The sequence below is a fragment of the Hermetia illucens genome, chromosome 1, assembly GCF_905115235.1.
Source record: "Hermetia illucens chromosome 1, iHerIll2.2.curated.20191125, whole genome shotgun sequence".
Lineage (NCBI taxonomy): Eukaryota > Metazoa > Arthropoda > Insecta > Diptera > Stratiomyidae > Hermetia > Hermetia illucens.
This window is the reverse complement of record NC_051849.1, coordinates 138,201,634-138,224,162: the sequence shown is the minus strand read 5'-3', so window position 1 is coordinate 138,224,162 and position 22,529 is coordinate 138,201,634. Positions and strand designations below refer to the sequence as shown.

General features: G+C 40.2%; 1 protein-coding gene and 1 non-coding gene across 2 annotated transcripts in view; one reads left to right on the top strand and one right to left on the bottom strand.

Moving 5' to 3' along the window:
* The window catches only part of LOC119647303 (abhydrolase domain-containing protein 2), a 100,832-nt gene that overhangs the window by 53,312 nt on the left and 24,991 nt on the right, over positions 1-22,529 (top strand). The window contains exon 2 of the mRNA XM_038048214.1: positions 19,029-19,198. Coding sequence (XP_037904142.1) covers positions 19,029-19,198 — 170 coding nt within the window. The remainder of the gene's footprint in view (positions 1-19,028; positions 19,199-22,529) is intronic.
* Positions 6,456-6,526, bottom strand: Trnag-gcc. The gene has a single exon. It is a non-coding gene; the product is annotated as a tRNA-Gly (tRNA).

Genomic DNA, 22,529 nt, shown 5'->3' with positions numbered 1-22,529 from the left:
ATCTGGCATATGACTTATCACGTGTTTAACACTATAATTTCCGAACGACTCCGAATATCAAAAAATCACTTTGCCCATATATTCTACACTATATCTAGATACATTTAATGCCAAAAAAATTCGATTCCGCGAATCTGACGCACGGAATGACCCCCTTAAGAAGTTCTTCGCATTTATTAAATGTAGCTGTTGCCGTTTCAGTCGGACTTTGGGACTTTGGAGTTCTCATCAGCGGGGTTTAAATAACCATACCATCGAAGACGCCTTTCATAACTCTTCCAAGTTTCCTTAGTAATATAAAGTTATTTAGTACATAAAAGGGGCGCCGCTTCCAATTTGAATACACGCTTCGATAAGATTTTTCTCCTAAAGCAAAAAGAAAACGTTGATGAGTAAATTATCGCCAAAACCAACTAATCCTGGTCATTAGATACTCTGCGAAAAACAAGATGTTATTGGACAGTTCTTGACCAGCTATAGGAAGACTTGTCAAAGAGTATAAAGTGGTGATTTTGATGATTGGGTTGTTGCGACACGGTTATCGTGGTAATGGGACAAATTTCCAACTTCCTTATATAAAAGACGTTAAATTTCAACAATTGGGTCCATGGTGAACTAACCGTATAAGAAATGTTCAACAACTTAGAAACAGTAATGCAGCTCAACTGAAGTCTCCCGTTGTCACTGATTTACATGCCTCTTTGCTAATCAGGCCGAGGAATGTCGGGGGTTCCTTTGAAAACTTCAGCTCCTCCCACATATCAAAGACCTTTTCTCAGAAACCACCAAACCGAAATATTTGAAAAATCATAATGGTGACGCCACGACATGAAATTTACATATATCTTAAAACAACCCTACAGTGGCTGTAAAAATGATAAAACACCCCCTGTTTTTCACGAAATCTTAAAATAATAAAACAATCCCAAGAAGCTGTGTATGCATCTCAGATAACTAGACGTAATTACATTCTCCTCAGTAATTACCTGGGGTTTCCTTTTTTTCCTTTTAGGTAAACTATTAACCATTTTTAAGGTTTTGTGTAAACACAAAACCTTATTAAAATCGGTTTACTGTCTGTCTGTCTGTCCGTCTGTCTGTCTGTTAAAGCGATTGGCACCAAATTTGGTAGAAAGGTGGGAACTGTGAACGCTCACGCATATAGTGAGCTACATCATTGTACGTCGAATTTAAAGGGGGGGTCCTCATACATGCAGAAGGGGGGTGTACATTTTTTTTTCATCAAATATAGTCATGTAGGGTATCAAATTAAAGGTCTCGGTTAGTACTTTTCGAAGTCGGTCTTAGTTTTGACATTTGTTGAAAAGGTGGGGAGTGCGAGGGGTTGAAATTGATCATGTTTTTAACGAACCCATTCTCAGAAACTATTTAACCGAAAAATCTGAAAAAAATCTGGAGGCTGCCACTATATGGTGCCTAGGCTCTGAAATCCCCTCCATACCGATACCTGTTCAAATAAAGTTAATACTAGTACATAACTATAATTTTTAGTTATTGACAGGAAAACCCCCTTAAGTTCACCCTAGAATCACAAAATTTTGCAGCAATGTAGGGTAGAGATAGAGCATGATTCTGCCAAATTTGGTGAAAATCGCACTATTACTAACAAAATTATACTAGGTCAAAACTGTCGCTCCTCAGCAAATTCAAGACTATGAATGTCAATATCACTTGAAAGTGGATATTTTCACATAATATATGCATAATTTACGTGCTACATGCTAATGGGACAAATGCACACCCAAATCTCTTTATAAAGGAAATACACAAAACCTTCGTACCTTTAGCGTCTAGCTTCCGGTTTCCCAACTTGTTTTATATATAGTCCCTGGAAATTTGGCCCCATGCAGAAATAATAGCGTTTTTTAATTCGTTTGCGTCTTCAAATTGCTTTGATTCAGCATAAACGATTCGGATCAGCTGTCCCCAACAATATTTAAGTTAGGAGACCTCGCTGGAAAATCGAGGACATCAGTGTGTTGCTGCTGAAAATACTGCTTAACGACCTTTACGCTATGAATCGCAGCATCATCTTGCTGGAAAATTGAACGGCTGATCCGAATCCACTTCGTAATCCAAGCAATTTCCGCTATGAACTTACCTTTGTCATGTAATGTTTGTATAATTTTTGATTCCGCCGTAGTCAGCTGCTTTCCTCTACCCATTATATAAACAAAATTTACCGAAAATCACCTTCAAATGTTAAACGCAAATTCTATTAATACCTCTTTCTTTACTGGTAAAATATTCACACTCGAATGACCAGAGAATCATTTTTCTTTGGTGTCTTATCTTTTTTACCTATCTGAATCCCCCAGTTAATTACTCAGGAGAATGTAATTCGGCGCCGTTATCTCGGATGTATACACACCTTCCTGGAATTGTTTTATTATTTTAAGATTTCGTGGAAAACATGGGGTGTCTTCTCATTTTTACCGGCACTGTAAAATTCCTTCTAGAACTACAAAACTTTATAGTGACATAGGACATAATAAAGAACATAACATTGTTATGTTTGACCTCGCCCCAACTCTATTGTAGTTAAAAAAGTTATAGTAGGTCGAAGATGTCTTTTCCAGGCAAATTTACAGCATTCTATCAAAAATGTCAAAAACACATTAAAATAAATAGACATTATATAGATAGGGTCATCGGTGTACTCGAGCCCAAGAAAATCTCGAATGAATTCCTGCGTGGACGTACGGGCCGGATATATGAATTAAAAGGCGAAAGCAGCAATAAGTAGGTCACAATTTAAGAAAAAGCGACGACTACATGGCTGGTTATACTTTGCAATGGAATCCTCTATCCCAGAATAACTGACGAAGGGGTCGCCCTAGAAACATGTGGCACAGAACAGTGGTGGAGAAGTGTAGGCTTCTCGGAAAGGCATCGGAAACCAGCTAGGATGCGTGGATATGGTGAACGCGCTATGCTCCATTTAGGTGATTAGTACGAGTATTTCTAAGGGCGAATACGATTTTTTTATATTGAAATGTAAGCATTCCCCTGGACAGCGAATATTAGCACCTTAGTGTTCTGATTATGTTGTTCGTATGTACGGTGAAGTCGGGCTTAATCTCTAATAAGAAAAATGAAAGGCGAAAGTATGTACATAGTTAGTTAGTTTAGTTTACTGGGGGGAGCCGCAGTTCTGAGCACTTAGGTCATTGTTAGGCCCATTGTATTATCCTCGTAAATTCCCGCCTAGGGCGTTCGCAGGCTTTAGCGAATCTGAGAACATTTTCCACAGGCAGATGTGCAGATTCTTCATTGAAGAAAACCTTGCCAAGGTGTCTTCGTCTGAGATCTGAGGATGCCGGGCAGCTGCATAAAAAGTGCAGTGCCGTCTCCTCCTCCTCCTCACATTGGCTGCACATAGCCGAAACCACTATCCCAATCTTTTCCATATGATAGTTTAGGTAGCAGTATCCCGTTAAAAGCCCTACTAGGGTTTTTATGTCCCACTTCTTAAGGGGCAACCAAAATGCCGCTCTAGTGGCCCTAGACTCTTTCACAAGGATTTTCCCTTGCCGGCAAGAGTCCAAATTTCTCCACTCGGTTACGTGAATCCTTGCAATTTCACTCTTCAGAGTAGACTTGACAGTAGATGGTCGGATTCCAAGAGCTAGTTCTGGCCCCACCATTGTGGATCCAGACCCTCGGCGAGCCAGTCTGTCAGCCTCCTTATTACCGGCGATGTTAGAATGCCCCGCCACCCACATCAGAAATGTTTCGTTCAGTCGGCCAAGTTTCAGCAGCAACTGATGACAACTCCACACCAACTGGCTTGATATTTCGTTGCCATTTAGTGCTGATAATACCGCCCGACTGTCGGAACAGATTCAAATGATACGACCCCTCCACTTTTGTCGCAGACATTCTTTTGCTGGAAATGAAATGGCAATTTTCTACCACCTCTAGCATTCTCGCAGACAAGGTACTGGACAGTTTCATATTGCAATTGTAGGACCATTAGCGAGTCTCCTCCCATCTGAGCTTCCTTAGTACTACCCCGTTTCTTTTTACATTTTTTTGACATTTTTGAAATGATCCAACCTTCCTTGCGGAAATTTATTATATTTTTTTGCACTTTCATCAAATTTTGTTCCGGGTGACATCTTGATATTGTGGTGTACCTATTGCTTATGAAGATTTTTATATTTTACCATAAAAATGGGCCACTAACTACACCGGACAATCTGAGCAAGCGATTTTATAAATGCCGCTCATCTCCTCTACTCTACTCATCTCAATGTCCTTTTTATGTGCTTGGACAGATTTGAGAAGGTGACACTTGATCGTTTTTGAGCGGTAGAGGGCTATATAGTGTAGTGAGATTACTACGTTCTAACCTTCGTGTGTGTCTCCTAATCATTGTGTCTATGGTGGCGCTGGTGTACCCGTTCTTTTTTGCCGTATCCATGATGTAGAGTTTTTCGCTGCGGTAGTCTTCCTCTATGGGAGGAATTGTTAGGAGTCGGTGGATCATAGTGCCATAAGCGGCCATTTTGTGCTGGTAGCTGTGGAACGAAGTGGGCGGGGTTGCACGCTGAGTGCTGATCGGTTTCCTGAAAATAGAAAAAGGAAATTGTCCGTTTTAACGTTTGATTAGTAAATCTAGGAAAACCAATTGGTTGTTAACTTCAATCTCATGAGTGAAGGTTATTTTAGGGTGTAGCGTGTTGGCTTTATCCAGCATATTTTGGATACTTGTGTCCGGGATCACTGTCAAAATGTCATCCACGTACCTCAACCATATATTTGGCAATGATCCATCCTGCTCCATTTTTTCCTCTAGTGATGCCATAAAGATTTCACTTAGGAGTGGGGAGAGAGAATTGCCCATCGCTACACCCGAGGTCGTTTTGAAGTATTTTACCCTGAATGTGAAATAATTTTCATTCATGCAGAGGGAAGCCAACCTCGCATATCCTCCATTCTGGTATCAAACCAAAACGTAGCAGCCACTCTTCAAATTTTATTATGGCCTCTTTTACAGGCGTACTGGGAAATAGAGCTTTGCCGTCAAATGACACTAGGCGTTCATTATCCGCCAAAGCCCCTACTGCACTCAATCTATTGATCAATTCTTTCGAATTTTTGACGGATTGGTTTCCGTTAATAGACCCCAATTTTTGGTATTCCTCGACCAACCATTTTGCAATGTTGTATGTAGGGGAATTAGAATCTGCAATAATCTCCCTCATCTCATTGCCTTATTTGTGTATTTTTGGTTGGCAATTTATTCTAGGTAAAGAGGGGTCATCCGCAGCCGGGTTGGGTTATTAACCACTAGAGAACATTCTTTGAGGGCCTTCTCTACTCGTTTTATGGATCCTGGTAGCGGGTCGTTCCTTAGTTCAAAGTAGTTTCCTCCAGTCCACTTTTCCATTACTAGGTTATCGTAATGTTGCTTATCCATAATTACGATCGCATTACCTTTGTCCGCTTTTAGGTAGTATACCGGCTTCTTCTTCAGTTCTCGTACGATCTTGGTTTCTCGCTGGTTGGCAGACTTCCGAATCCTGTTTTGGTGAGCGATGGCTTTTGACATTTCGTGCCGGATTTCCGGATTTTTTATCAACAGGTTGAGCTTCTTCCTTAGCAAAGTCCGTTTGCGTTCCTTTTCACATTCGTAACCCCGTTGAATTTTGAAGAAAGTAGATTCCGCATAGTTTTCTGTTGCTGCTAATTGCAAGTGTGCATTATATGCCTTCAGTGTGGTAGATGCTAATTTTGCATGCAGCTCTTTAACACTAGACCTAATTAAGGTTTCTTCGACTGATCTAGTAAGATTAGAGGGTAAACTTAAACCTGACTTAATACTAACCACATGGGACTTGGGCGTTCTTCAAGTATAGTTTGAGAAATTTTATGTGTTCACCAAGTGCAGCCATGCTTTTTTTGAATTTGAGCAAACTACTAAAAACTGCTTGAGGCTTGACGGCCATGTTTATCTGAGTGATGCCCCTTTATGAGAAGAGGATGGATAATGTATCCCCTTTCCAAAAGCCGTTGAAGAATTGTGGCGGTTATCTCCCGTTGGACCGTTATACATATACATATTCAATTTTGAAAATTACTTCAAATCCTATGTCCAATTAAATTTTTTCCCAATTCTGGCCGATTTCATCAGACGCGAAACCATTTACGAATGATGTCATCTTTCTTTTTTGTCGTTTCTTTATCAGTTTTAAATATTCACTCGGAATGTGTACGATGACGAATTTTATGTACTTTGAAACACAATCATTCGTTTCGTTAAATCATTTTAATTTAACAGAGTTTACCCATCTGTTTGAATCGAACACTTCATTAATTCTTCTATTCACAGGAATAAAAAAGAGAAAATAAGAGATCGCTATAATCATTTAAGAAATATTCGAATCGAAAAGATACTTTCTGATTTGTGAAATTTGGAAAAAGTTAATTGCATCGGCCGGGAATCGAACCCGGGCCGCCCGCGTGGCAGGCGAGCATTCTACCACTGAACCACCGATGCGCGTGAGAGCTCGTCTGTATTATACATAGACTATGGAATTCGAAATTTCATATAAAAAGAAAAATTATTTCCATCTGATAATGTTCTGACTCTATCGAAATAAATCCAAGTTGTGTTGAATATAACCATGGCCAGCTGGGCCACCAGAGAAATTTAAATTACTTTAACCCTCAGAATACCGGAAGTCTGCTCTAGTCAATATCGCCTGAGGGGTCAAAGTTTCTATAGCGCTAATTTAAAATAGATTTCAGTTTTTTATTCGCTTATTAATTTCGCGGGACCGGGTATCGTATCAGAAGCGATTATGCAAGTTGCCGCATCTCACTTGTGATTACTCTACTTTCCCTATCCAATTAAAGTTTTCTACCGTATATCCGACTTTTTTTCAGTTAATATACACAAATGTACAGTCCATCGAACAATAGCAGAAATTACATATATTTATATAGCACGCATTATTTATTTGCAAGGTAAAGGGCGAGACAGTGGGGCGGCATTCATAATCACAATTAATGGGGTGAACCACATTAGCAGGTTTTCTGAATCGAGTTTTTACTGCGTAGGGCGTTAACTTAGCTACCCTAGAATACGCTGCAAAAATTTCAAAGAGAAATTCGCATTTCTTTCGATTTTATGAGGGTAGAACCGAACGATTATCGGGTACAGGCTCAAGTTCGAGTGCCTTTATACGCTGTATAAATATCGTATAAACACTTGGCGTTAGTCCCTTATTATTATTATTATTATTCTGTTAAGGGAAAGTCGCACCGCGTCCTTGAAGAACTATTGTGCCCCTTTTACTGGTTATAGTGTACCTATTGATCATAGTATCTCAAGCAGGCCTGTAACCGTTAGGAACTTTAGTATGTTCCCCACTTCCAGATGTTTCAGCTTTGCATCTGGTATTAAGTGTTCTCCCAGATGTCTCGACCTACTTTGCACAAGTGCCGGACATTGTCCCAGGACGTGCATAGAGGTTTCGTCCTCCTCTTCACAAAACCTGCAGGCAGTGTCCGTAGATATCCCTAGCTTCCCTAGGTGATAGTTCTGCCGACAATGACCAGTGAGAATTCCCACTATGATTCGGAGGTTCTTTTTGGTGAGGTTTAAGCAATCCTTTGTACGCATGGGTTCGTATCCCCCAATAAGCACCCTGGACTGCTCCATCCCTGGTAGGCCCGCCCAATATAGTTCCCTCAACCGTTTCTCTTCGTTTCTTAGATTCATTGCCATGAAACCGTTTCCCATTCCACAGAAGGGTTCTGGCCCAGGTAAAGGCATCCCTGGTCCCTTCTTGGCAAGTTCATCCGCTGCCTTCCAACCCAGCATGGCCTGGAACCCAAAGTATGCAGACCTTGTTGGACGAGCCGAGTGTATTCAGTCTCTCAAGGCATTCCCATACCAGTTTAGAGTTCACCTGGTTGGACCTAAGTGCCTTGATCGCTGCTGGGCTATCGGTGAGAATAGCTATATTCTGCCCCCTGTAGTTCCTTTGCAGATTAAAGGAGGCACATTTGTCTATGGTGTATATTTCCGCCTGGAATATGCCAGTGTACCTGCCCATTGACTCAAAGTACATTTTCATTGGACCAATGACACCGGCACCCGCTCCTTCTGCTGTGAGAGATCCGTCAATGTACCAAGTAATCAGTTGCAGGTTTAAACCGTATGTCGCAGCCACGCTCTCCCAGTTTGCCTTGTTATTTCAACGTGTTTCAAACTTCTTATCGAAGTTGTCATGTTGTCCCTCGGTATTAGTAATTCGGAATACCGCCTAGAAAGGATATCAATCTTCCTTCGATTTAGGCAGCTCCCCGCCTTACTCATACTACCGGCCATCCTGAATATTGACCTCCTTGCCTGCATCTGTATGTGCAGATGGAGAGGGGTTAATCCCAGAAGGACCTCCAGGGATGCCGTTGGTCATGTCCTCATTGCCCCACTGATACACACGCAAGCCAGCCTTTGGAGCTTATGTAATTCCCTGGCTTGTGTGCTGAGTTGGGTTTTTTCTGCCCAGATTACCGCTCCATAGGTAATCATTGGCCTTACTATTGCAGTATATATCCAAAGTAGTATCTTCGGGCTGCAACCCCATTTTTTTCCTGCTATGGATCTGCAAGTCATCAGAGCCCTCGTGGCTTTCCGACATGTGTCTTCCAGAGTAATTTTTGGTCTAGCGTGATTCCCAAATATTTGACCTCTGTTTCTCGTTTCACCTCCATATCATGTAATGTTATGGCTTTCAGGTGATCCAGCTAACGCCTCCTAGTGAATGGTACTATGGTGGTTTTGGTTGGGTTGATCCGCAGTCCCACTTTCCTGCACCAGGCACTAGTAACCCTTAATCCAGTTTGCATTCTATCACATAGGGTATCTTCATATTTGCCCCTACAGATTAAAACAATATCGTCCGCGTAGCCCTGGACTTGTATTCCAGTATTAGTTAACACGTCCAGGAGTTCATCCACTACCATACTCCGCATCAGCGGCGATAGTACTGCACCCTGTGAACAGCCTTGAGTGGTGTTCATGATAATAGAATTTGTACCTGTTTGTACCTCTATTTGTCTGCTTTCTAGCATTTTGCCCATCCAGAGTGCCAGGGTGTTTCCCACTCCTTTGCGGCTCAGGGCATCCTGTATCTCTGTGTGCGATATGTTGTCGAATGGTCCTTCGATATCCAAAAACGCGCACAGTGCAATTTCTTTTGTTTCTATGGCATCCCGTAGTACCTCTGTCAGCTGATACAGAGCAGTTTCAGTTGACCGTCCTGCCCGGTAAGCGTGTTGACAGTGATGTAGGGGATTACGTTTTCGAACGTTAGTTCTAATATGTCTCTATGTCTATGACCTTCTCCACCGTTTTGAGTACGAACGATGTTAGGCAGATTGGTCTGAAAGATTTAGGGTGAAAAGGATCCTTTTTACCCGCTTTCGGAATAAAGACCACTTTTCCCCGACTCCATGCCTTTGGTATGTAACCCAGTGCTATGCTCCCCCTTATCACCCTCAGAAGAGACTCTAAGATAATTCCTAGGCCTCTCTGGATAAGTGCTGGGAAAATGCCGTCTACTCCGGGAGATTTCATTGGTTTAAAAGTTCCCACTGCCCATCTTAGTCTAGCTTCTGAGCATACCTCTTTTGCTAGTTTCCAGCTCTCTTTCCTTCCCCTTTTATTCGTTGTTGGGTTGTCAGGTAGATTGTTGTCGCCTGCCACCGAGAAATGAGTTCTGAGAAGCAGGTGTATTGTTTTGCCCGGTTAAAGAGTTTTCGCGCCTCTGTTCTCATTCTGGCTAGGTTCTTGTTCCAACATGGTACATCCCTTGTTGGCTTGACTGTCTTGGCCGGACAGCTGGCCTCATATGCGTCAATGACGATTGTGTTGAGGTTTTCTACCACCGTTTCTAATTCCAGTTCGGTCCTGATGTCACCGCCCCCTTCAAGGTGGGCAATGTTGTTTCTCAAGTGCGTTGTGTAGGATTCCCAATCCGTTCTCTTGGGATTCCTTATTATTCTTTTTATTTCGGAGTTACCCTCAATGTCGAATCTGATTATCCTGTGATCAGACATTGAGGGTTCATCCGACACCCTCCAATTCCTGACCATCCCGTTCATAAGGGTATTTCCTAGAGTTATATCTAGTACCTCCTGTCTGTTGTTGGTCACAAATGTTGGAGTGTTCCCTACGTTGTATATTTTGTATATTAGTCCCTTGTATTTGTTGTAATTGTGTTTTGTTTGTAATTAAGAGTGAGATGAGAGTGGCTTGATATCCGAAAAGTGCCTTTTGAAACGCGTTTTTCTCAAAATGACTGCTCCACATTTGCGGGTATTCCAACTCGAAGAGCGATCATTATGAAATTTGTTTGTGCCAATCAATGTTTAGCTGGAATGATCATGTTTTACCTGGCCGTGATCAAGCTATCTTGCATTTTGGATTTTCATGAAAAGTTGATTTCCATCTCCTGCGAAAATTTGAATCAAAAAATTTGTCCTTTTGTTTGATAATCCATATCTTTCTTTTACAGATTGACTACGCAGCTAAAGTGTTAAAAAATAAAAAAAATAATTTATATTTTTACTTAGAATTACATGAGGAATCACCTGGCATTTGTTTTGTCCGGTTATTTTGAATCACTCTGTTTATTTGGATAGTTTAGTTTACGGTCTTGAATAAAGTTCTTTAACACGCTTTAAGCCCCAGATCCAATTGCGGTTATTTACAAATATTCTAAATATAAAATCGCAACCAGATTATCATTTTGTCTCCTTCCTTCTCGGTCTCTGCCCCTTTATCAAACCACGAACACAGTAACAGATTGAAGAAAGCTCTCTGGCGTGCTAGTCTACGCCATCACCCCATCTGGAGCAGGGTCTGCCTCGTCTCCTTTTTCTACCATAGTTATTGCCCTTATAGACCTTCCAGTCTGGGTCATCCACATTCATACGGGCTAAGTGACCCGCCCACCGCAACATATTGAGCCGGATTCTGTCCACAACCAGCTACAGAATCGTCAATTCTCTTGTAAGGAGCCAATTCTTCAGAGGATTCTCCTTTCGAACGCGGCCAGAAGTTCGAAATTTTTCTTGGTAAGAACCTAAGCCCCGAGAAGTACATAAGGACTGGCAAGTACAGTAAGGACTTTGACTTTATGATGAGACGTTTTGAGCGGAACAGTTCTTGTAAGGTGAAATAGACTGTGCTGGCTGCCAACAATCGTGGGCGGATTTCATCGACATAGCTGTTATCGGTTGTGATTTTCGACCCTAGATAGGAGAAATTATCAACGGTCTCATCTTTATTGTTTTTATTTGGCCAGTGCTATTTGGTGTTGCTGCCTCTTTAGTTTTTGGTGTTGACGTTGCCACCATATATTTCGTCTTACCTTTATTAACGTGCATCCCAAGATATCAGGCCATCGTCATCACTAGTTGGGTGGACTTAAAGCGAACAAGAACTTGTTTGCACTGATGAAGGGAACAAGTGGGTTCCCGAAATATCGGTGTTTGCAAGAATAAAATACCTACACCAACGGAAAAGAAACAACAAGTTTTCATTACTTCTATTAACTTGTATAGGAACATTTTTTTTGGTACTCTACATGTCCGTTCTGATAATTCTTTCAAAATTTTATTACATTTTTTCGCTTTGATAAGTCTCTTTATATTTGAATTTCCTTTGAAATTTGAGGTGTACCTTCAGCCTTCTCTTTTGGAACTGAAAGTTCGCATCCGTTGCTGCCTAATAACAGGAAGTATTGAAAAAACCGCAAGCTGCCATTATCCAAACTTCTAGCTTTCTAGTCACTAATTTAATTCAAATAATGTTAGATATGATACCCTATTGCAGCTTTTCGCTGAGTAATTATTCATATTTCGACTAAATCATAATTATGTTAATCTATTCAATTTGGAATATTTTCCAAAGTAAAATAAAATTGGAAGGTGAAAACTGAATAATTGATTCCCATGGGACAAACACACATATGTATGTGTCCATAGTATGGATACTTGAGTTGCGCGTCCCTTTGCCTACAGATAGAAAATCGTGCATGTTCATTATTAATCTTTAAGCAAACGAATGTATAAGAAAGCCTCAATCACACTTCACGTACTCGTGGCCGATTCAATAAAATGGCTCGACATGAACCTGAAACACATTGTGCTTTCCAAACCTGTCCTTGTTGGTAAATAAAACATTTCTTCCTTTCTTTCTGCTACGATAAATTTCTTTTGTTGCTCTTGGGGTGATTTTAATGTCAACGGCTTCAGGTGGGTACGAGAAAGCGTTTTAATGATTCTTGTCGTTGAATGTCGTTTCTACCATTGCTTCCATAGATATTGACAAAATAATTAAAGCTTTTCCTTAGCAGGCCAGGCCAGTACCAGGTAGCCTGGAGCATGGATCTACCTTTAGACTAGACGATGAATGCTTGGGAAACATCATCTGAAATATTTAAAAGCTAGTCATGTCGTCGAGCCAGATGCTAGGCATAAGGAGAATGCACAGTAATTACATACGAATTTAATGTAAAATGATATGGTGCCTTAAGAAGTGTTTATCCGAGGAAATAACAGATTTATGCTTTCTCTCTTCCGCAACAGTGAAAATGTGATGCGTGTCTCGGTTTTCTTGCTTGTGGAGAAACTGAAAGCACTAGTTAGTTTATAAAAGACAGATGCATTTGTTCTTAGAAACCAAACACATTTTCCCATATACTGATCCTCCTCCGTTGGAAGGAGATCCAGGCCCGGGGTATCCCATCCGATATCGCACAGTCATCAAAATTTTCTACTCCCAGGGCCATGATAATTATTCTCTGCCGACGAGCCTGACTTTTTTAGTTTTTGTCGTTTAGTATTTCCTGTTCACTTCTTAGTGATGCCCTATACATCCTCACAATCGACTGTGCTTTAGTTTCATTATCATTGCATTTAACGCTGTGCAAGTGATAAGAGTGATAAGCTTACTGCAGACTGCTGGCTCCTACCATGCAGTTCCTCCTTCCACTCCCTCCACGGACCTGCTCTATAGCATTGCATCGCCGGGGCTGAAGCAGTTCGTACCTACGGCTCGTTGTGGTTCTCTCCCTTTCCTGTTTTCTTCGCAATTCTTCCTGCCTAAACTGTTCATGAACAGTTGTTAGCGCCTTTTCAACTTGGTTCCGTTGAGCCATCGTGAACTCCACAATATTATCGGATGTTAACCGCCTGGCTGCAACAGCCTCCTCCAATCGGTACGCAGTATGCCTCTACTAGGTTACTACATCTTGGGCAGCATGATGACTTATAGTGACCAAATCGATGTAGGTAAGCACGAAAATCTTCATGCCCACTTAATAACTGTTAACTTGTAGTACACTTCCTCCTGGCTTCGTCCGTTCCATCTTCGATTCGTCCGTTCCATCTTCGAATGTCCGGAATGATACGGTATGTCCAAAGACCAATTTGTGACTTATCCCATTTTCTGTCATTCTGCGATAGATACCCGTCATGCCAGCTCCCATCGAAATACGCTAGATTCTAAAAATGAATACGTGTTGTCGTAGAGATGTCGACCTCATACGCCAAGAGATCTATACATATGCTGGTTCTTCTGATGTCCGTAATGCACCTAGCCGATGCGGCATTTTTCTGCAGTTTAGTTTATTTTCCAGAACGGTTGCGCGGTCGGATTTGTCTTATCCCACCAGTGTTCGGTATTATCCCCGAGATCGTTACAGTGATGGCGAATGTTTTAGTCACTGCACACTCAATATGTTTTTTGAAGTTAAGCTTTCTGTTAGTCATTACTCCTAACTATTTAAGCACTGATTTGAGTAAATTAATTGTTCGCAATAATTTCATTTTTAAGGTTTTGTGTAAACACAAAGGCTATGAATGCCAATATCACTTGAAAGTGGAAATTTTCACATAATATATGCATATTTTACGTGTTACATGCTAATGGGACAAATGCCCACTCAAATTTCTTTATAAAAGAAATACACAAAACCTTTCATACCTGAAGCGTCTAGCTTCCGGTTTCCCGACTTGTTAAAATTGTCTTCTTTCTTCTCTTTCTGTTAGAATCATTTCTGTTTTATATTCAGCAGGTGACAGGCCGAAATTGTTCAATCAGAAATGGTTCCTATATCGCTTCATTTAGGTAGATCACGATTTCATCTAGGCGTTTTGGAATTATTGTTATCCGAATTTAATTCACGAAGTCAATAGTTGTTCCGGTGTTAGGAAGGCTTATATCGTCAACACTGCCACTTCCCTTTCCATTGCTCGGGGAATTCTTGTTTTATAAGGCAAGTACTACCTGGGTTCTGTCTTGGTTGCCACTTTCGGAGAGATTGCTCGAGATTCCAGTTGGCCCTGGGGTCTTCTTTCCAACGAATTTCCTCTTCTATCACTACCGGAACTTCTTCGGAGTCTACCTGGTTGTTCAATAAATTTTGTGATTCGATAAAAAAAAAACAATCTTATGGTTTGAAATACACTTTATTGTTCGGTGTAGTCTCCGTGAATTCCAATTTATGAATTTCATCCCTGAAGTGAGAATCTGAAAGGGCTGAGAAATACGCTCATCATTTGATGAAAAACGCTTTCCACGCATAATTTTTTTAAGACTAAAAACAGATGGAAGTCACTAGGAGTGAACACGGTGGATGCTCCAACAATTCGAACTTGAATTCACGGATTTTAGCCATCGTCAAAATGTTCTTGTGAATTTTTTTCTTCTACAAACCTGGTCTTTTTTCACGATTTTTTTTCCTTAAGGTGGTCTGAAAGATTACATTAATATTTAGAATTTGTTGTTTTACCAGTTTGCAAGTAATCCACAAACAAAACTCCTTTCACATCCCCACGAACTCGTTTCGAAGCCGAAAACCCAGGTTCACTCCACTCTTTTTCTCTTGTCTTGATTCAGGATCATGACCCACAAAATGCACTTTATCCACTCGAAAATGCTCTAAATGTTGCTGAGAAAGTCGCATTCTTTGTCTTTGTTCCATTGGGCACATCGCTTTTTGAATCCCAATACTTCAGTCAAAATATTGCTTTCACTGCCCAATGAGATGCCTATGGATACTACTAAATTTCTTTCAGTCACTCGACGATTTTCCAATATGATATCCTGCATTTTTTGTACCATTTTCTAGTGCTGTTGCTATTCGTGCTTGAAGTGGAGCGTCTTCAAAGCCTGTACAACTACGTCTAAATTTTGCAACCATCTTTATAGTGTACTAAAAAAAGCCCTTATGCACTTTCAACATTCGTTCACAAATTTCCTTCGCTTTTAATCCTTCCAAAAATAGAAATTCAATCACTTCGCAATATTTGATTTTTTTCATTGTAAAAAATACTGTGACACGTCGATACCAAATGGGTTGTAAATAGAGAAGACAGATTGAGAGACGAACGGCAAAACTTATTGAACAACCTAGTACATGTACTACAGAAAAGGTCTTCTGGGAAAAGAGTGTTCACAATATTCTGCAATAATTTAAGACAAGGAGTGGATGGGGAGCGTTTGTCTTTTAATGATGACACCACCGACCTATATACACCACCACGTGGATCAGAGTAGGCTTTGGTGCACAGGCTTGCACTTTTGTATTGCACGTGTAGCTCTACGTATTCACGTCGGCTTCTTCTACGCTCGGAACGTCTCCTCGATTTTTGAATTCCACTAAAAGTTTGGATTTCGTTTTCAAAAAACTCTCCGTCGAAGCATAAAGACATGGTATGCCTGCTATAATCTTTCCACGACCTACGAAACTTTTTCTTATCCATTTTCCGACAACAATGTGTCCTCTAGAAATACTTCCTTAAACCTGTCTGCGTCAAGTTTATTGGTTGCTCAGATCATCGTTGTTTTGTTTGGTGGCTTCATATTATTCCTATACAAGGTTTTTAAGATGGTGTGTACTCCTCGCTGACGAGGATGATGTCCATTACTGATTGTAATTCTCCCCTAAAAATGTGTTGACTCCTCCAAAGTTCATGCGCGAGAATATCTCCAGCGCTATTCGTTCATTTGCATTGATTTGCGGTTATTACTTTGAGGGACGCACCTTCTGTAGATTGACTTGATCGACGTCCGCAGCCCCATATCGCCCCCTTACTGTTTTTGTCTGCTATCCCGGCTCCGCGGTGTTCGGACAGCTGCGTAGTTAGAGCGCAAGGCTGTCGTACGGAATGTTGCGGTTCGAATTTCACTGGTGGCAGTGAGATTTGTATCGTGATTTGACGTCGGATACCAGTCGACTCAGCTGTGAATGAGTACCTTAGTAAAATCAGGGTAATAATCTCGGACGAGCGCAATGCTGATCACATTGCCTCCTACAGTGTACTGTAGTGCACCGTTATGGTCTTGAATGAAGTGCTCTAATACACTTCAAGGCTCTGATCCAATATGGACTCCGCGATGCAATCTCACCCACGGATTGTAGCCCTAGTTTAGATGGCAAACTTCACAGATCTCGGACTTCGTGGTGACTTCATCCAGGTCTTTGAACTTGATCACCAGCGAATAGTTACTTTGACCGCCGCAGCATCACCTAGTGGCACTTCGATTTTGTTTAAGCTCCAGCAGTAGGTCGCATTCCTGTGTTCGCCTTTTACGTGTGACAGATCAGCCATGGTGGTATCTACTTTTATTTTACGCAAAATCTCCGCGTAGGTAACCTCGCTGATTTTTATTATGATAATCGTGTCCTATCTGGCTTTTTACAACCGTTTCTTGCTTTCTACTCTAGTTCAAACAGCAAGTTACCTTTCTAGGTTGCGCCGGGATCAGTTTGTCCTTTCGTTTTACCGTTCATCGAGGAGATTGTATTTCTTTATTGGGATCTCTTTGTCGGTTATTGGACATTTCTGAGGTGTCCTCATCAGATTCAAAAACTACTTTGTCAAAGGCCCTATTGCAAAGAGATGTCTTCAGCCGTTCATCCAGGAGATTGTATTTCTTTATTGGGATATCTTTGTCGCTTATTTTGCATTTCTGAGGTGTTCTCATCAGATTCAAAGACTACTTTGTCAAAGACCCTATTGCAAAGAGATGTCTTCAGTATTGTTTATGTTGCTACTGCAACCATCACTTTCTGCAGTCAAGTCGCGTCTTTTCCAGCTTTGAATGATGTTGCCCTAACTGCCTGAATATCAATCTTTCTGTCAATCACATACGTTTTATTATATTTTTATATTCTCAGTGAATGATAAATCGATTTCCTTCTCAGCATGATCCCTCTTTACATTTCATAAGAAATAATCGACTTCCTTGAAATTGTAATCGGTTAATGTCACATTTGGTTTTATCAGCCTTTTCTAGTTTAATGACCTTGTTGTTTTTTATTTATTTCTGGGCCTATTTCCTTCACTAGTATGCTCAAAAGCATTACAATTTTTATATACCACCGCATAAGTCACTTTCAGCATGATTTATACAGTATCATAACTTTTACATCTTCAATCCATCGCCTTATTTTCTCATTGCCTACTTAAATAATTTTTTAGCTAATATTGTAGGTGCACTTGGGCACTAGACTCTGGTCAATTATTCAAGGCATACTCCCCTTTATTTAATTACTCTCTTGACCTTGTCTTCTCCTGGGACAGAAACTGTATCAAAAATGTGCAAAATAACATGATATACTACCCTGTGATAATTGTCTCAGGAGTCTAGCTTCATGTCTAGTTATAACCATTTGTTAATTGTTTCGTGTAAGACAGGCCTAAAAAGTTGTGGAAAAAACGCAGTGTTCATCGCCAGTCTTCACGTCCTCCCTAATTTTTTTCACCAATTCATCATTCAAAATGAAAGGTTTTTCACAGCCCTGATAGGCATGAGCATTGTTTCTGACTTGATTTAACTCACAACACCACATGAACAGTTTCATTCGATTCATAATACCTTCGCCATGAATATAATGGATTTGACCCTTGGAAAAATTGCAACCTTCAGTGGGAAGGAACCCGCACCTCGCATTTGGCGAAATTTCTTTCGACATATTTCACACGAGTTTTCAAGTTAGCAAGGTGTGTTGGCTTTGCTTCCGGCTTCTCCCACTTCTCACCGCTATTCAGTGTTGCCAATTTTGAAAAAAACCTTGCTGAGAGTATGAAAGTGCAACCAGCACTATTACTTTCTGGACGTGTCTCGTAGCTTTTTCACCCTAAAATCTTCTCTAGTTTTCGCAAATAATATCTTTTAAGTGAGACCCAAGTTTTCTTTTAATTATTTCGGGCAACGCTTTGTGACATATCTAAAATAATAATCAGAGTATCTCACCTTTTTTATAAATAGTACAAACCACATTTTACGCCAATGATAGGGATATGAAACGATTTGATTGGGAAACTGCCGTTGTCATCGATGATTGACAAATGCAGTCACTCGGCAATTTCGACATTATTGTTCAGTTAGGATTGGAATTTGTTTAAAGTCCTCTTGTTATCGCATCACCTCCAATAATTATTACTAAAATGACAATTGAATTAAAGACGTGAATTACGGCGAACGTTTCTATCCATTCTGTGCAGTAAAATCCGTGTGCGGAAACCCCACGCTAATGTAGAGAAAGTTCCTCGAGAGCATAGGCGCGAGGACACTAAAATGCGTCTCACTCCACCTACGCATCTTAGCAACTATTTAACTGCCTTTGAACCAAAATTCATTGACCTCCCAAATGCCTACATGCATGCATACCTGATAGAGTACTTATTTACCATCTTCAATTTCGTCATTATCCAATGAACGTAATTGTTTAGTAACCATTTGGGGAATAAATTGTGGCCAGTAATTCAGGTCAGGCTGCCTCACTCATTCTAGTTTACGAAAAATTTATAGTCACAGAACCAAACGGGGGTTTGAACTTTTCAGCCGAGACGGGATCAAATTTTCCACTAATAGCAGGTTACTTTAATATCCTTCTTTCTGTTTACTGAAAAAGCAACTCAGTCTCCACGTCACAAACCCATTAATACTAATGAATTTTCCTTTTTTCCAGGTATGTTCCAACAAGACTATGGGGTTTCAGTGGCCACGTACAAACCGTAATACACAGTATAGTTGGACGCGTGAAGTGTCCTTGGCCTCTAGGCGAACGTGTGTATCTGTCACTAGTTGATGGTTCAACATTAACCTACGATTTATATCAACCATTAAATGAACATGAAGGTATGTATAAAAATAAACATTTACAACGAGGAATAGAAACGGGTGGGGATGTTCCTCAAAAATTAAAAATTGTTGCTATGAACATTGTTTTCACTTTTTGCCTTTTGTGTGGCTTTTACGCAAAAATGCCGCGTCCGTAATCTGTTCGCAGTATAAAACAAGTCCACCGCAGCCAACATATATCAATTGTACGCTTTTTCAGAAAAGTCAAAACGGACATCACATCAGTTAATGCCTTGGTTTTTTTTTTTCTTCATTTCTGATCCCTGTTTAAAAATACGTTTTTCTGCTTGTCTCTAACGAATTTCATATCAATATATTTAACAAACGCGGAGAAAATCCTCAAGCGAATATGGCGGTATCAACTATAAACTCTTAAAAAATATTCATGTATTTTACCTCTCACAGAAATTTCTAAAAGTCAAGTTGCTGTTTATGATTAACGGTGTCCATTTTTGCTTTTCATCCCAACTATCTATATCATACAGTTCAATGATAACTTACTTTCACAGAAATACCACAGGAAATGAGTCTTAATAATTCAATTTTAGATTGTAAAATGAAAGCATAATCGCGAAATACTTTCTATCCTGATTGCTAATGTGAGCAATGCAGCTTGACAGATAATCATTTTGAATTTGTAAAGTCTGCGCACCTGTTTCTGCCGGTTGTTATATAAAGAAGAGAAAATCAATTCTTTTTCTTAATATTAAGTTGCTTTGCCTATTATCGACTAGCTTCCCTCATGTTTTAGGATTCGGTACTTTTCCTGTACTGTCTCGTACTTCGTATGAAAGTAGGTGAAAATTGATACCTGAGATGTATTACTTTTTAAGGTTTTGTGTAAAACAAAACCTTATTAAAATCGATTCAATGTCTGTCCGTCTGTCTGTCACACGCACTATTCTCCAAAACGGCTAAACCGATCCGAACGAAATATGGTGGACAGATGGGAACTATAAAATCCCACGCATACAGTCAGTGGCATAAATTTAGGTGGAGTTTAAAGGGGGGCTCCCCATACATGCAAAGGAGGGATTCAACAATTTTTTTCACCGGATATAGTTGTGTAGGGTATCAAATGAAAGGTCTCTATTTGTACTTTCCGAAACTGATATTAGTTTTGGCATAAATTGCAAAGTGCGTGAGTAATGAGTCAAAATGTACGCACTTAAAGTGAGACAGGACTCATATTCGGAAACTACTCAACCTAAAAATCCGGAAAAAATCAGGGTGGTGCGCCTAGATGAAATCTAGGCCTCAAAATATATCCCATCCCGGTATCTGCTCAAATAAACTTACTAATAGTATATTACTACTTTTTAGAAATTTACTGAAAAATCCCCCTTAAATTCATCCTAGGACTTTGGAATTTTGTACCAGCATAGAGGACAATATTCTGTGTATACTTGCAAAATTTCGTAGAAATCTGGCAATTAACGCCAAAGTTATAGCAGTTCAAACTTAGTAATTTCGCGCGATTTTACCGCTTCCAAAGCCATGCAAATCAGATGCTGACGTCATAATTACCCGGAATAATTGACATTCGCGTGAAATATTAAAGTCGCATTTAGAATCGACTTATCTGCAGCACTTTTTAAGATTTTGTGTAAAACACTTATGTGAAATCTAATCTTCGAGAGATGTCCTATTCCGGTATCTGCTCAAAAAATTTACTAATAGTATATTATCAACTTTTAGAAATTGACTAAAAAACTCCCCTTAAGTTCATCCTAAGTGTACTAAATTTGACAGCCTCGTGTATACACATGCCAAGTTTCATGAAAATCCAACTATTAGTGGGAAAGTTATAGCAGTTCAAACTTATCAATTTCGTGCTAATTAACAGCATCCTAAGCCATACAAATAAGATGCTAACGTCATAATTAACGAGAATAATTGAAATTCGAGTGAAATATTAAAATTCCATTTAAGAAGAATCTAATTCTCCCTAGCCCTTTTTTATATTTGATGTTGGTTAAATTGTTGGCATTTGCTAATAATATTAAACTCAGAGTGTGAAGCGTATGAGGTTGACGAAATAGTCAATACAGGGCTTTCCATCAAATGATTGATCGGTTTCGTCATTTTATTTTATCAAATGCCTGATCAGGATGTAATCGCGAGACCTTCAAATCCCCATCCAGTGTATCATGCGACCACTGTTTTGGCCGGCCTTTTGGTTGCTTACCATTGACTTCGATGTTCTGACCAATACTGGTTACTGAATTCTCGTTAGCGTGAATTACGTGACCACACCATCGAAAACGCCTCTCTTGCAGTTTTTCCACGATCGTTGCAAACCCATATCGACCGCGGATATTCTCATTTCAGACGTAATCAAAACGTGTCACGCCACCAGTGCAATGCAACATCTTCGTCCCCATTACCGCAAGACGCCGTTCATTGTCCTTTATAGTCGGCCAACAATGAGGACTATAGAGAGCGGCAGACGGACGACATTGCAGTAAATGTTAGATTTGGGACGTGCGCTGATACGTCGATCACAAAGAACACCAGTTGCGGAATGTGACTTCATCCAGGTGGCGTTAATGCTTGTAACATTCCATTACGTAGTTCTCCATTGGCTGGTAGCATTGACTCGAGATATTTAAATCGCTCAGTTCTTTCAATGGCAGTAATCTGCCCCTCCAGATATTTAAATCGCTGAGTTCTGGCAATGGTGGTAACCTGCCCAGAACTGAGCGATTTAAATATCTCGGGTCAATGCTATAAGCCAATGGAGAACTACGTTATGCTCCTCACATAGGGAAACACAAAACCTTTTATACCTGAAGCGTCAAGCTTCCGGTTTCCCGACTTGTTGTTTTTTGGATGTCTACAAAACATGGTTGCACTAGATTTAAATATAGTGTGCCAACCAAGCCTACGCATCATGGTGACCAACTCCCGATAGTATGCTTCAGATCCCTCGAGGATGCTTCTTCTATGATGTTACACCATACAAGTAGTGCTTGTACGACCAAGCTGTTGGCTTTTGTGAGATAGTAAATAACACTGTATAGAATTGTCCTTTTCAAGGTCTTGTGGAATACAAAATCTTATTCAAATCGGTTCACTGTGTGTCAGTCACTCAGGAATGGCTACACCGATCGGTTTCGGTATTTTGTTCAATTAATGCCTGCTCTGTACTGTATCTTAGCCTCGAAATACCCTCCACACAAATATCTGGTTAAATAAAGTTTGTATGTAATAGTATAAATTCATCCTGTAGTCATGCGATATTAAAGGCCATAATATCGTACATAATCCTGGAAACTATAAATCTTACTATTATTAACAAAGTTATGATAGGTCAAAGTTGCCTCTT